This window comes from Acomys russatus, chromosome 21 (assembly GCF_903995435.1).
Source record: "Acomys russatus chromosome 21, mAcoRus1.1, whole genome shotgun sequence".
NCBI lineage: Eukaryota > Metazoa > Chordata > Mammalia > Rodentia > Muridae > Acomys > Acomys russatus.
Window position 1 is genome coordinate 54979391 of NC_067157.1, and position 14538 is coordinate 54993928.

Genomic DNA, 14538 nt, shown 5'->3' on the forward strand with positions numbered 1-14538 from the left:
GCGTTATCCAACCTCAGTATCTTGGTGTTAAGGATAGATTATATATGTTCTTCTCTTTAGAAATTTTCCATGCGCCTCTTCCCCTCCTCCCCGCTACACATTTAAGAAGTCACCAAAAAAGATGGCAGCTGCAGATGTATTCAGGATGTTTATGACATTACCAAAGCAAGCGGGGGAGCTTGAGAGAGAGATGCTTTGAGACAATAGTTGTTTAATGAGTTTGCTTGTATATACAAGAGAAGAGAATGGGCCTGATTGCTCACAATTTGAAGCTTGAAAACGTATTTTTCTGGATCTGTGTATTTGCATATCTAATTGCTATGTAATCAAAACTAAGTGAACTGTAGCTACTTCAAACTTTAAAATGAAAGGCAATCATCCTTACAGTGAGGGGGGACCCTAGCTTGCAAGCTAGCCTGAGTATTAACATCACAGTCCTCTTGTGTTTAATTATAGGTGTCTGGCTGAGCAGTAAATGTATGCTTGTGTGATAGAGAAGTGAATGTGACACTGACACACCAGTGGAGCATTATTGTAACAGAGCCTGTATCCATTGTGTGTTTTGGTGATAAGGAATGGTGCCAGAATGACTGTTAATTACCTTCTTTGTTTGATATGGAAAGCAGTGGCTTCATCAGTGACCTCACTACTAAAACTAAAACTTGTATTAAACAGCTAGAATATGCTGGGAATATGTGAGAAGAAACACCCCGCCCCAGCTGGTTACCGACGGCTTTGTTTGTTGTAAGCCATTAAGGTTAAAGTCTATTTACCATAATATGAGTCCTTTGAGTTGTTGTAGATATTCCTTTCACTGTATTATTAATTTGAGAGATTTTATATTCTTCAATGTTGAAAGTTCTACAGCCACTAATTTCCAAGGTTTTCAGAGTATTTAGAGCCTTTTTTATATTTTCTTATTGAATTTAACCCTTGTAACCACAGGCTTAAAGCCTATTTTAGTTTTAGTGTCAAATCAATTCTACTTAGTCATTTAGTCCCTGAGGAACTAGATACGTCTAGTGTGAGAGCAAAGTCCTTAAGAGTCTAGGATTTGGGTTGAGCCAGGGAACTACAGAAAGGTCTGCAATGCCCCCTTTTCCCCTCAAAACAAAACAAAAACCCACCGTCACTGCAAATTTTCTTATTTCACGAATTTCTGTTTCATCTTTTTAAAAGTTTATTCTGAATCTAAGAATTTAGGATTATTATGCCATGTTTTTAAAAACACTACTTGTTTTCTTTTTCCTCATTTTTAGGAAAAAGGATTTATTTTTTATAAATTGTTAGTTGCAGTGGAGTTAACAGATATTTCAGGTACTCTTATGAAGTTTTACCTATTTATCTGTTGAAGCCAGGCATAGTGACTCACAGATTTAATTCTAGCAGTCTGGAGACAGAGCCATGTAGTTCAAGGCCAGCCTGGTCTGCGTAGAGAGTTCTAGGACCGTCAAGGCTACATAGAGAAACCCTATCTCAAAGTAAAATAAAATAAAATACATCATGTTAAGACGTTGTGTGATTTTTGCACTTCTTTCGAGTGAACATTATTTTGTGAAAGCAGCTAATGCGTGATCAACAGTACTAAAGTGTGCTATAGTTCTGTGTACTTGGCTTGAGGTCATCTCCAGCTGCAGGAAGTCCATTGAATAAATGAAGACTGATCTTAGCCCTGATAGATCATGTAGTTTGTGATTTTTGAACAGTTACCAAATACCTGATCTAGTTTCTGGTTTTAACTTGGACTTTTGAAATGTTTCAGTCGTAAGTAATACTCCATCAAAAGATGTGATCTCATTTATTCTTTCTATAATAGCACCTGTATTTTCATGTAAACAGTATATTCTGTAGTCAGTTACATATTTATCTCACAGTTACTTATTTTCAGTAACCTGTAACCTGCCTGTCACATGGTAGACACTTGGAAATGTAACATTTTGTGACCTTTCATCTCTGGTGTTTGAGGTAGCCCCTGGGTTTAAAAATATCCTTTTGAATTAGCTTGCTCTTTTTATATGAAGTTACTGTTCTCTCAATACTGTGTTTTAAAATTAATATTGTTTGTTTATGCACATCTACACATGCCTGCCAGTGTGTGACCTGGGCATGCATGTGCTGTGGCACACTTGTGGAGATTAGTGGACAGATTTCAGGATTTGGTTCTCAACTTTTACTGTGAATTCCAGAGACCAAACTCTCAGATACCAGGCTTTCATGGTTACTTCTTTTACCTGCTGAGACAGCTTTCCTGTCCTTAGGGTTGGTTTTTTTTCGGGGGGGGGGGGGGGTTATTGTTGTTTGTTTGTTTTGTTTTTGTATTTGTTTTTTTAATGTGTTGGTGTGTATTAACGTGCACATGTGAAGGATTAGTTGTCATTACTTAGACATTGTTCATGATTTTTTGCATAGGGTCTTTTGATTAGCGTGGGGTTAGTCTGCCTATTCCTACCTTCTAGTGCTAGAATTAGGATGCTTCTGAGCCTGGACTTTTTTTTTTTTTTTTTTTTAGTAACTTGTTATTATTCTTTGTGACTTTTTTATCATGCATCCCATTCCCAGTCATCTTCCTGTCCCTTGGTATCTGCCCTCCATCCTTGCAGCCTTTCCTCCATAGAGCATAAGATACAGCAAAAGCACAAAACCCATCTTGTCGTGGAAGCTGTGGTGTGTCACACAGTGTAACCTTTTGATCGCGTATCCTTTACTTGCAAATTAGGCATTGGTCTGTTTCTAAGCCTTTGCCTTCTGCTACACTATCAATACTGATCCTCACTGGGACACCTCTCAGGTTTCCTGCTGTTGTGTTATGTGCCAAGACCATACCTGCTTGACGGTATGACAGAAAGCTTTGAATTGTCAAAGTAAGAACAACTTTTTGTGGTGAATGTGTAAACTCCTGTTAGGAAAACTTCCTATAAGGAACTTCAGAATTCGAAGTGGAGGAAGGATGTTATTATATAAAATATTAATAAGCCTGGTTTTGTGGCCTGTTCACCCCTCAATGAGTAGAATGAAGTTTAACCAGGAAGAATCCTTAATACTATAGATTAGGAAGAGAAAAGGTGAGAAAACAGTCCCCAAAGTTTAAGTGTGCTTGAAAGAACTTAAATAATCTGAGCTGAAGGTATGCACAAGAGCGGGGCTCTGCTTCCCCACTGATCCAGCATGATTGCCTACCAGAAACCAGACAGCTAAAGGCAAAAGCAGAGTAACAGAATCGGCATGCAAATCAAAATCAAGAAAGATTAACCACATTTAAAAAACTAAGATTGAGAGTTACATTTAAAATGATCTTGTCGTGTAGACCAGGGTATTCTCAAATTAGAACCTTTAGATTTCCAAATGCTGACGTTGTAAGCATGAACTACCATACATACCTCACCCTACAGGTGTTTCACAATAGCTGTCCTTAGGATTCTGGTGAACTACTATGGGGAGCGATAGATAGTACAAGCAGTAATTAGAATCAGATGGAAAATTAAAACTTAAAAATAGAATCTCTTGATGAATAAAGTTGGTAACTAGATTATATTTACTGGATGGACTTACCTGTGTAATTGAAGGTAGTGCAAACGAAGTTTCCCATTGTAGGAAACCAAGAAATGGGGAAGACATTTGGAAAAATTGGAGTTTGCATATTATAGGTACAGATCAGAATTCCAGAGGCACCTGCTTATTTTCCAACTTCTTGTGTCCCAGGATAAAGAATTGCATCAGGAACACATGACAAAGTGGAATAAAAGCAATTTATAAGAAAGAATCCCAGGAGTGGACATGGGCTAGAGTGCTGGGGGAAAATGCTCATGACCATTAGTTTAGGGCTCATCTTCTCTCCAATTTGTATATCCAGGTTTTGTTTTGTTTTGTTTTTCCTGCACGCTCTTTTTTGTTGCTTGTAGGCCAGGGTAAAGTGCTCCCACAGCCACTTTTGTCAACTGGCTTCTTTTATACTGATGTTGCTCTTCTTAGTCCCCACTCAGATGGTGTAGCAGACACACACTTGACATCCAATAAAAGACGGGAAAGCTGATAAGGCTGAAAAAACATGTTTGAAGAAGTAATGGCTTAAAGTCTCCAAAGTTTGTTGAAAGTTATAAATAGGCAGGTTCCATATAACAAACTAGGAGCCTGGTAGAATGAACACCGAGCACAGTGTACACTGAGATATTATGTCAGAATAGACATGTGTAAACAACACACCCAAGGGCCAGTATCAGGCGAGTGTGATGGTTCCCAATATAGGGAACGCTGAAGCAGGAGGGTGATCGAGTACGACGGCAGAGAGACTAGAGCGATGGCCCAGTGGTTAAAAGTGCTGTTGTTCTTGCAGAAGACTGCGGTTGCACTCCCAGCACTCACAGCCACCTTTGGCTGTAGTTCTAGGGCATCTGTGGTCTTCTCAACTCTGGTAGCTCCCTCACACATAGCCAGTGGACAGACATACAGCCAGGCACATATATGCATCCATTAAAAATACAAGACATGAATTAAAAACAAACAGGTGGCTGGAGGGCATAGGGTCGAGAACAGGGACTGGGAAGGAAGCTCAGGAACAGCAGAATAGTTTGCACATGGAGACTGTATTACATGAGCAGCTGTAGCTTCAGTCCTGCCACAAACTGCGTAAGTAACAGTGGAAGAAGCTGGAAGAGGTTGTTCAAAAGTACTGTGAGGTTGCAGGATACAGCTGGCTTGAAAATAGATACATGGGAACAATGTCACAGAGTAAGGAATTAGTGAGAACTGTATAATTTAAACGTTGACCATCAAGAAATTAAATACCAAGTGTTTGGGGGGGGGGGACAACACAACTCTCTGTGATTCATTGGCCAAGACTTAGAGGAAACCAGAAAACATTTAGTTGAATGATTGTAAAAATACAAGACAAAATTTTGTGGGGTAAAAACTTGTTTAGAGTGGACTTTTACATATAAGTGTTTTATCGTCTGAAAAATGTCAAAAATCAACAAACTAAGCCTAGTACAACTAAAAAGAAACTAAGAAATATAAGACGGAAGTTACTGAAATTGAAAAAAGACAATAGAGAAGTGTAATGAAACTGAATATTTGCCTTTCATGGTATTAGCGCAATAGATGAAGCTCTAATTAGGCTGATCCACAACAGATAGAGAACACTGATAACCAGTGTCTGAAAACTAGAGATCCTATATTTATTTTAAAAGTTCTTGAGGGATACATATCATTTACAACATTTTGAGACAGGGTGTCATGTAGCCCATGGCTTTGAACTTTTGATCCTTCTATCTCCACCTCACAAGCTCTGGGATTTCAGGTGTGTGCCAGTATATCTTGTTGTGTGAGGAAATTTAGGCCAAAAAAATCTCTGTGTTGGTTAAGATCTGAGCTGTATCTAAAACTTCCCCATAAAGGAAAGGTTATATTTTTGTGTTCAACTGTCTGAACTCAATCCTTAGAACTGAAAAACGTAGGAAAAGATTTGAATCCCTCATGTACACAGATAACAAAATACTTAACAAATGTTAATTATTTATTAACAAGTGTTAATAAATTTAATTGACATATATAAGTAGGTTACTGCGTCATTTACCAAGCAATGCGTATTTTGCAAGAGTAGTTTAGCATCTCTTAGTCAATTAGCGCCGCCCATCATATCAGTGGTGTCAGTCTCAGAACTGTGATTGTGTCTATAGATGGATGAGGATATCCTTGGCCATATGTTAATGACTAACAGCCAGAGAACTCAAAGTAAAAGGATACCCTCAATCTGCTGAATTTCATCTACAAACTAATCAAAGTAGCATCAAGCAATGCAGTGTTTTTTCCGCTTATGCTCACAAAGATACCAAGGATGTTTGATTTTATCATTTCTGTTCTTGCTGGCACAAAAAGATAGCCAGTGCAAGAGAAACGGGGACAGCTGGAGAGATGGCTCAGGAGTTAAGCTTGCTTGCTGTTCTTGCAGAGGAGCTGGGCTTGATTGTTACCAACCATAATTAGTCAGCTCACAACCACTTGTAGCTCCAGTTCCCAGGGATCCGATGCCCTCTTCCTTAATCAGTGGGCACTCACATGCAGACACATGCACTCTTTTGGTTTTTTGAGACAGGGTTTCTCTGTGTAGCCTTGGCCATCCTGGACTCACTTTGTAGACCAGGCTGGCCTCAAACTCACAGCGATCTGCCTGCCTCTGCCTCCCACGTCTGGGATTAAAGGTGTGCGCCACCACGCCCGGCTCCTTTTTTAAATTTTTTTTTTGACACATGCACTCTTAAATTAAAAATAATAGTAGTAAGAGAAACACAATATAGAACAGAAAATAATTTAAAACTCTTTTCAGACTTGATTCTTCATATAGAAAATTATAGAATATAATATATGATTATGGTCACAAGCTGTATTTACCAAATACCATGCCTTAAAACCATGTAAAGTAGAAAGTACCAGAAGTAAAAGTAAGGCACACACATTGATAGAGAAGCAGATCTAATGAGAACACTGTACCCAATAGCGGATGAAGTGTGTGTGGGATGCTTGGCATGCTCACTATGTGTTCTATAAGAAAAGTCTTGTTAGATTGAGGAGTCTCAAAGATTCCATTTTGTTCTTTAATGACAGTGAGTTTGAGCTAGAAATCAGCATGAGATGGAAAATTAGGAGTGCCCCTCAGAGATGCATGTTTTCACGTAATACAAAGGAATGCTAAAGTAGATTAAAAGCTAAGAAAAGGAAAGCAATAAAGAACAGGCTTTGATGGGTATGAAATTTATTAAGCAAGAACACTGAAGATCAGCTCAGAGAATGCTCCTCTGAAAATTAGCAACATTTGCATTAAGCTGAAACGAGAAGCAGATTGATTCATATTTAATAGCAGTGTCATTTTACAGCTTTTTCACTAGACAATTTTTTCATTGTATTCTGTGATGCACAATAAAAGGAATATATCAACATTCACAGTTTTTTTTTTTAATGTCATAGTAGTCCCTGCTCTCCTGAGCATTGATAATACAGCAACTTTAAGAATGATCATATTTTCCTCCAAGCTATTGGAAGTTTCATAGTCATGAACTATGAAAAGTCTGTTTATTTTGGGTTTTGTTTGTTTGTTTGTTTGTTTGTTTTTAATCTTACTTTTTAAAAAAATCTTTACGTAAATTGACAAGTTTACTTGTTGCCACATTTTCCCAAATGTTGGTAGAAGACCTGTGCTTCTAGAATTGGAAGCAGGATTTCTGATTGATGGAAAAGTAGGAGCAGTACCCTCAAATTTGCAGCTAGTCCCCAAGTCTGATGTGCGTGCACCAGGGATGCAGAAGGCTATGACACCTGCTCCTGTGCTATAAAGAGACCAGGACCTTCTGCTCAAACAGCAGACAAGATTGCACTGCCCCATTGTCTTTTCAGCCTTCCCGACATCCTCTGTGAGTAGAAAGTGGTTGGGGTGCTGTCTGTGCCTTACTCTTTGGGCTACTTTGCGAAGATTTAAAGTACTGGCCACAGCACCAATGGTTAGGCAAGAACAGCAGTATAAGAAGACATGTCAGGCTTCAAAAATGTTGCTGTATTACTTAAGAAGTGTCTTAGCATTTGCCCTTGATGACTGAGTGGATAAAAAGTACTTGCTGTACCACTTTTACATGAGTTCAACCCCTGAAACCCACAGTGGAAGGAAGAATGGATTCTCCAAAGTTGTCCCCCAACCTGCCTCCCTTTGCAGGATCTGGCACCCCACTCCCATATGCATCATAGCACAATAAAGTATTGTTATCTGTGTACATGAGGGATTCAAATCTTTTCCTACATTTTTCAGTTCTAAGGATTGAGTTCAGACAGTGAAGTATTTAAAAGAAAAGAAAAAGAATTAGTGAAATGCTCGAATAAGTAGAACCAAGTGTAGATGTTGGAAATATTAGGAAAATTCAGTCAAAGACTTTAGGGTTAGGAACTTGAAAGCATACACGATGATTTTGTTTGTAAAATGCTATTTCTGTAATGATGATTTTAATAAAAATGTGACGAAGTTTTATTTTGTTTTTTAATAGGAAATAATGAATCGTTAAGTGGAGCAATCCAAGAGTATCTTGAGATTTATTTATTGATTGATTGATTGTTGTTCTTGTTCATAATTGTAGAGCAGTGGGAATAAGCCAACCTGTTTGAATATGATATATACGTCCTGTAGGAGGAAGGGAAAGCTAAACAGGAAGAACAGCAGTGAGCACAGAGGCGCCTGAGTGGCCAGCAGATGGTGTTAGGATGGTGGGGTTTATATGTGCACTTTTCCCTCTGGTATTTTAAACACTTGAAGATGAAGAGTAGAAAATCAATCATTACATCAGTTTAAAAAAAAAAGAAGCTATACCATCCTAAGTTTAGAAGGGGAATCCTGGTGGCTAGATTCAGCTTAGCTGAGGTACCTCATCTTACAAAGCCATGACACCAAACATTAACTCCCTATGATTTGGTTCATTTCATTGTTGACTAAGAAACAGACGTTTTACTGCTATCAAATAGCACACAGCTATTTCTGGAAGATTAAGATCAGTAAGGGGTCACTGTAGTCCAGCCTTCTGTTTGTTTTTGTTTTTTATTTTTTTTATTAAGCTCAAGCTTATGTGTTTAATATTCAGACTCCTTCTAATGTTTACTATGAAGGAAGGTAGTAATGTAGGTTTTTATCTAAGCAAAGTTATTATTTATAGAATCTGGACACACTTGTCTTAAATGGATCGGGGCTGTATTTGGCCAACGAAATAATTAAGAGTGGCAAGGTGGTGGCTAACATTTAAATATTAGAGAAAGAAAGGGCTCCTCAATACAGTAGCCATTTGAACTATCCAGTATTACATACGTTTTAGCTCTGCCACACAGTATTTTTTTCATGAGATATAAGGCCAAGTTATTTGAAATTTATTTCTAGCCAGGTGTGGTGGTGCACAACTTTAATGCCAGCACTCTAGCAGAGGTGGGTAGATCTTTGAGTCTGCAGAGCAAGTTCTAGGACAGCCAGGGCTACACATAGAAACCCAGTCTTGAAAAACCGAGGGGGGAAAAAATAGAGGAAGGAAGAAGGAAAGAAAGGCAACTATTTTTGTGTAATGTATGTAAAAAGAATATAAGCATGGTAAAATATTATTAGAAATTATCTTTATTTAGTTGAGAACAGTGGAAATGGTTTTAATATGCTGCTAAATTCTGATTGATTGTATAAAATAATGCTGTTTTCTTTAATCTTCTAGTCATTTCCTTTTACCTTAAATGAAAACTTTGAATATATTTGTACACAATGCTAGTTACATTGTGTCTGGTGTCACTTTGTTTTGTTATATTTAGAAATAATTGCTTAGTCTTGTGGTGTTGAAACATTTTATTGCCACCGCTCCTTCAGTTAGAGTTTGTTTTTATGCTTTATGTGGTCTAGACCTTGTGACTCTTCTACCTCAGCTGCAGTTTGAAGCATTTTCTTTCCACATCTGGTTGGAGCAATAATTTTTATCAGCTCAGCATCAGTGAAAGCTTTCATTCTTTGCCTTTTTGGAAAGTTGTAAGTAAAAATGTTTATTTTTAAGAAAACATGAAGGGTAGGTGGAGCTTTTGTTCTTCACAAGGCTTTTAAGTTGATGAATTTGTTAAGGAGACACATTTCCTGAAGTATTTTACAACTAGAAAATATATCCCTTCAGTAAAGCATAATGACAAATTATATTGCAACTTTGTCTGTGGCCTACAGAGGAGAAGAGGAGATAGTGTGTCCTTAAGTCTTTTGCCTGTGGCCTACAGAAGATACAGTGTGTCTTTAAGTCCTTTGTCTGTGTCCAACAGAAGAAGTAGTGTGTCCTTAAGTCCTTTGTCTTTTGTACTTTCTGTGAATAAAGATTTCTGTGGCAAGTCATGATTTCAGTTTTTTAAGGTTTTATGAAATATTTTGAATTAGGGCCTTTGCTTTTTCTTTCTTTCCTTTTTTTATTATTAATTTATTCATATTACATCTCAGTTGTTAGCTCATCCCTTATATCCTCCCATTCCTCCCTCCTTCCCGCTTCCCCCCCTACTCCCCTCCCCTATGTCTGTGACTGAGGGGGACCTCCTCCCCCTGTATATGCTCATAGGGTCTCTTCTTGGTGACCTATTATCCTTCCTCTGAGTGCCACCAGGCGTCCCCATCCAAGGGACATGGTCAAATATGGGCACCAGAGTTTGTGTGAAAGTCAGATCTCCTTCTCCACTTAACAGTGTAGAATGTCCTGTCCATCGCCTAGTCTGGGTAGGGGTTCGAAGTTTACTGCCTATATTTTCCTTGGCTTTTTCTTTCATTAGTGTTTGAATATTTCACTAACACAAGGTAGCTTTTCAAGTCTTTGTCTGTTGACTATAATATGTGTCTCATTTCTAGATTTGTTTTAATTGACTTTTTTCATCTCATTCTTGTCTAATTTGCAATCTTTAATGACCCCCACCGTGTGTGTGTGTGTGTGTGTGTGTGTGTGTGTGTGTGTGTGTGTGTTTGCTTGCTTGCATGTGTTCACACATGCTTGTGCACAAAGGCAAGAACATGAGGCTGGGTGTCTTTTCTCTGTAGGTCTTTACCTTACTTATCCATTTGTTTATTTGTTTGTTTTATTTCATGTATATGGATGTTTTAGCTATATGTGTATTTATGCACCATGTATGTGCAGTGTCCACAGTGGCCAACAAAGGGAGTCAGATCTCATGGATCTGAAACTATCTGATATGATAGTTGTGGGCTGCCATGTGCTGGGAATTGAAGCAGGCTCTCTGGAAGAGCTGTAGATGTTCCTAACTGTCTCTTCCGTACCTATTTATTTTTTGAGATAGGTCTTTGACTGAACCAGGAGTCCGTTGAAATAGATTGGCTGGCCAGTGAGCCTTTTAGAGCTTCTGCCTATAACACATGCTAGCCCCTTACCCCCAAAACATGTCTTCTGTAGAGTGGTAGTGATTTGAACTCTTGTTCCTTGTGTTCACAGAGCAAGCATTTTTATTTGATGAGATCTCTCCCCATCTCTGACTGATAACTGCGAACTAATTGCTTCCTTCCTTCCTTCCTTCCTTCCTTCCTTCCTTCCTTTTTTTCTTTCTTTCTTTCTTTCTTGGTTTTGAGACAGGGTTTCTCTATGAAGCCCTACCTCTCCTGAGCTAGACTAGACTGTTCTTGAACTCACAGTGGCGATCCACCTGCCTCTGTCTCCCTGAGTGCTGGTATTAAAGGAGTGTGCCTCCACGCCTGGCTATGATGACTGTTATTTTCTGAGGAGATAGGAGATAGAGACTTTCACATTGTTGGGGAGATATATTTTTATTCATATAAATACCCTTCCAGGTTTGTTCTGGGAAGTAGCTAACTTAGTTGGAAAAAGTTTAGTCCCCTTAAGTCTTGATTTTGTAATTTATTGGGCAATACTTGAATAGTGGCTTATGAGATTGAATTGTTTCTCTGTGAGATACTGTTAATGAATCATGAAATATTTCAGTCTAGTTCCATGAAAGAGAGAACTAGGTACTTTGTGATGTGGAATCCTTTGGAGGCTGCTTCCTGGCCTTTAGAATCTGCTGCCAAGCAGGCATTAGGAACTGCTGAGTATAATACTTGAGGGGATCCTAGTAGCTCTCCGGCAATCTTTATTTTTTTTCTTATTAGACATTTTATTTCTTTTTTTTCCTTTTTAAAAATTTTTATTAATTTATTCATATTACGTCTCAATTGTTATCCCATCCCTTGTATCCTCCCTCCCATTTTCCTCTTACCCCCCTCCCCTATGACAGTGACTGAGGGGCAGTCTTGAACTCTTCCTGCATCACTTTTCCTGAACTCTCAAGTTGCTCTCTTTCAGTGTCTTCTAGTGTGTAGACTGGGACTAAAGCTCTCAAGTTGGGCAGCTACAGCCTAGTCCCTGCCCTCACCACACATTGCCATTTCTCTTCTTCAATGCCTAATTTCTAGTAGCTTGTAACTGTTGTCTAATACGCTTTGGTTGTTTTAGAGAGAGTCTTGTTGTTCCTCCATCTTTGTCTTGGCTAGAAATGAAAGTTCCTTATACACAGATGAATTTAGGCACATAGGCACACTTGTAGTTCACCAGGCAATACATAGAGTTTTTCCAAGTCTACCAGAGGGATATATAAATTTTGCTGAGAAATATAAGTGTTCTTTAACATTAAAATATAGATTTATAATTGATTATTGTCATAGAAATATTTATGTATATTTTGTATTCTTTGCCATGTAAGTGAACCCAGGGTTCCCAGTTTCTTGATTAATTGACTCCTTATCACTAAAGCTCTTCATGATACACCTTAGTTCATACCTTCATTTATTAAATACTGACAACTAGCTAAGTTGGTGTGTGTATATATATAATCTCTTAAATTGAAAATATTTTAAATAGATACATTAATACTTATTTGTATTTGTCTTCTTGGGTGCTCTTCAGATTCTCTAATAATGCACTGCAGCTGTTTTATTCCACATTGATATTGCCATGGGATTTGCTTTTTTAATACAGTAACCTGCAAAATCCCAGGTCTGGTACAATGTGTTGTTAAAAGGAATGATGTGATTTAATACTGAAACAGATAGGCTTTGGGCTACTAGTTTGCAGTGTTTATTACTGTTTTTCCTTGAGATCTAGTTAGCTGGCTGTAAGCCTGCTCTTAGAAGCATGTGCCTTGACTACGTAGGTGTGTTTTTCTACTAACGTTATTAACTGAGAAAACAGAATCCTGTACTTGGCAGATCTTATTTCTGTCTTCATTGTTTATCCTTAGTATGAAAAATAATAGGAGACCCTGTTTTATTATGCCAGTTTACTTCCTTTGACTATAGTTGACACAATAACAGACTAATGACTTTTACAAAAAAGGTCTAACAATGGCTCCTTTGATTGTTTACCTCTGAAAATTTGCTTTAAGTTTGTATAGCAGTTATATTTATACTTATATTCTTAAATTGTTTTTCAAGTTTAATACTTTGGACATTCATAAATTGTCAAATGTGCATGTGGCCACATGCCGTTATAAGTCCGATAAGGCTTTCAACATGTATATGTATTCTCTGCTTGGTAACCAGAAGTTATCAAAGAAGTGAGACATAGATAATTCTTTATAAAACATGTGTTTGGGACTTAATACAATGCAAGACTAGACTTTATAGTTCATTTTTATTTTATTATTTGAAAATTATATTTATAATCCAACTCCCTAGATCCCCCTCCAGTTCCCTCAGGGGATACCCCTAGACACATTGACTTCAAACTTCATGTCCGTCTTTATAATTATAGCTTTTAGAACCTCACCACGTCCACTTAGTGCTACTCATACATGCATGGTCTACAGCCATCCACTGGAGCAAGGGCAGCAGCAGGGGCCACACTCCCAAAAAAGCATGCTGCTTCCTTGCCTAGCAGCACCCAACTTTATAGTTTACTTTAAAAGTGAAGGCCAGTGGGAATACAGTTAAACCAATATCTAGTCAGTCATTTGCTGTGTGTTATTGCTTCCACATTCATTACTTGAAATATAGCAATCAGTACTTCTTTTACATGATGCAATCTATACTCAAAACACTTTCCTAGTGTTGACTAGAAACCAGTGTTATTTAAAGCTATTGAAATGAATATCACTACATTGGAGAATGAAACTTTGGTTCATCTCCTAATGTGGCAGCTTATTTGCTGTGATATATTGATAAATGACTTGTTTACCTTTGATAACTTTGTTTTCTCATGAGTAAAATATAGAAGTAACACACTTCTCAAAGTTACTTGTTACAGTTTGAAAATGGCACTGCACGTTCCCTAGAGTAGCGGTGCTGTCTCTTGGTCACTTTTACCCGGAGCCAGATGTAGTAGGTGCAGGGTGAATATTTGTTGAGTTCTTATTTAACCAACTATTCCTATTGCCAGGATTTGATTTACGTTTGGAAAATTTTTTTTAAAGCTTTGTAATATCATCAAAACAAAATAATAGGAACACTGCTTTAAGTAACTGGCAGTAGGTTCATGTTACAAAAGGTATATTTTGTCTTTGGGGGGAAAAGTATTGGTAATATTGTGCTTTGTAAACTTATTTTTTAGGAAGAGCAAAATAGAGGCAAGCCCAACTGGGAGCATCTAAATGAAGATTTACATGTACTAATCACTGTGGAAGACGCTCAGAACAGAGCAGAAATCAAGCTGAAGAGAGCGGTTGAAGAAGTGAAGAAGTTACTGGTACCTGCAGTAAGTAATTTTCATCTTTTTAGTTTAAAAAAAAAAATCCCTTTTTGGATTGATTTGAAGTTACACTAATAAAGAGTGGGTTGCTATTTGTTAGTGATTTTATTTAACCACAAATAGAAAAAATAATATATAGCTCATTAAATATATAGTGTAAAAGACAGAATTGCTCAAATTCTTAACCAGAAATCCTTGCCTACTTTTGTGAAGGAAGTGGTGTGGTGGAGAAGGAAATCTAATTAACCTACTTCTTAAAGGTCACAGTAAACTTTTAAATTGCTTTGTGTTGGACCCTGGAGTCCAATTCAGGAAGGGGGTCGCTGCG

At 37.8% G+C, this 14538-nt stretch overlaps 1 protein-coding gene across 8 annotated transcripts in view; it reads left to right on the forward strand.

Moving 5' to 3' along the window:
- Qki (QKI, KH domain containing RNA binding) overlaps positions 1–14538 on the forward strand; it is a 1257190-nt gene that overhangs the window by 62534 nt on the left and 1180118 nt on the right. For all 8 annotated transcript variants that reach the window (XR_007832573.1, XM_051164117.1, XM_051164118.1 and 5 more), the window contains exon 4: positions 14073–14216. Coding sequence is in view for 7 of the 8 variants with exons in the window: in XM_051164117.1 (XP_051020074.1) it covers positions 14073–14216 (144 nt within the window). In the remaining variant the exon portion in view is untranslated. The remainder of the gene's footprint in view (positions 1–14072; positions 14217–14538) is intronic.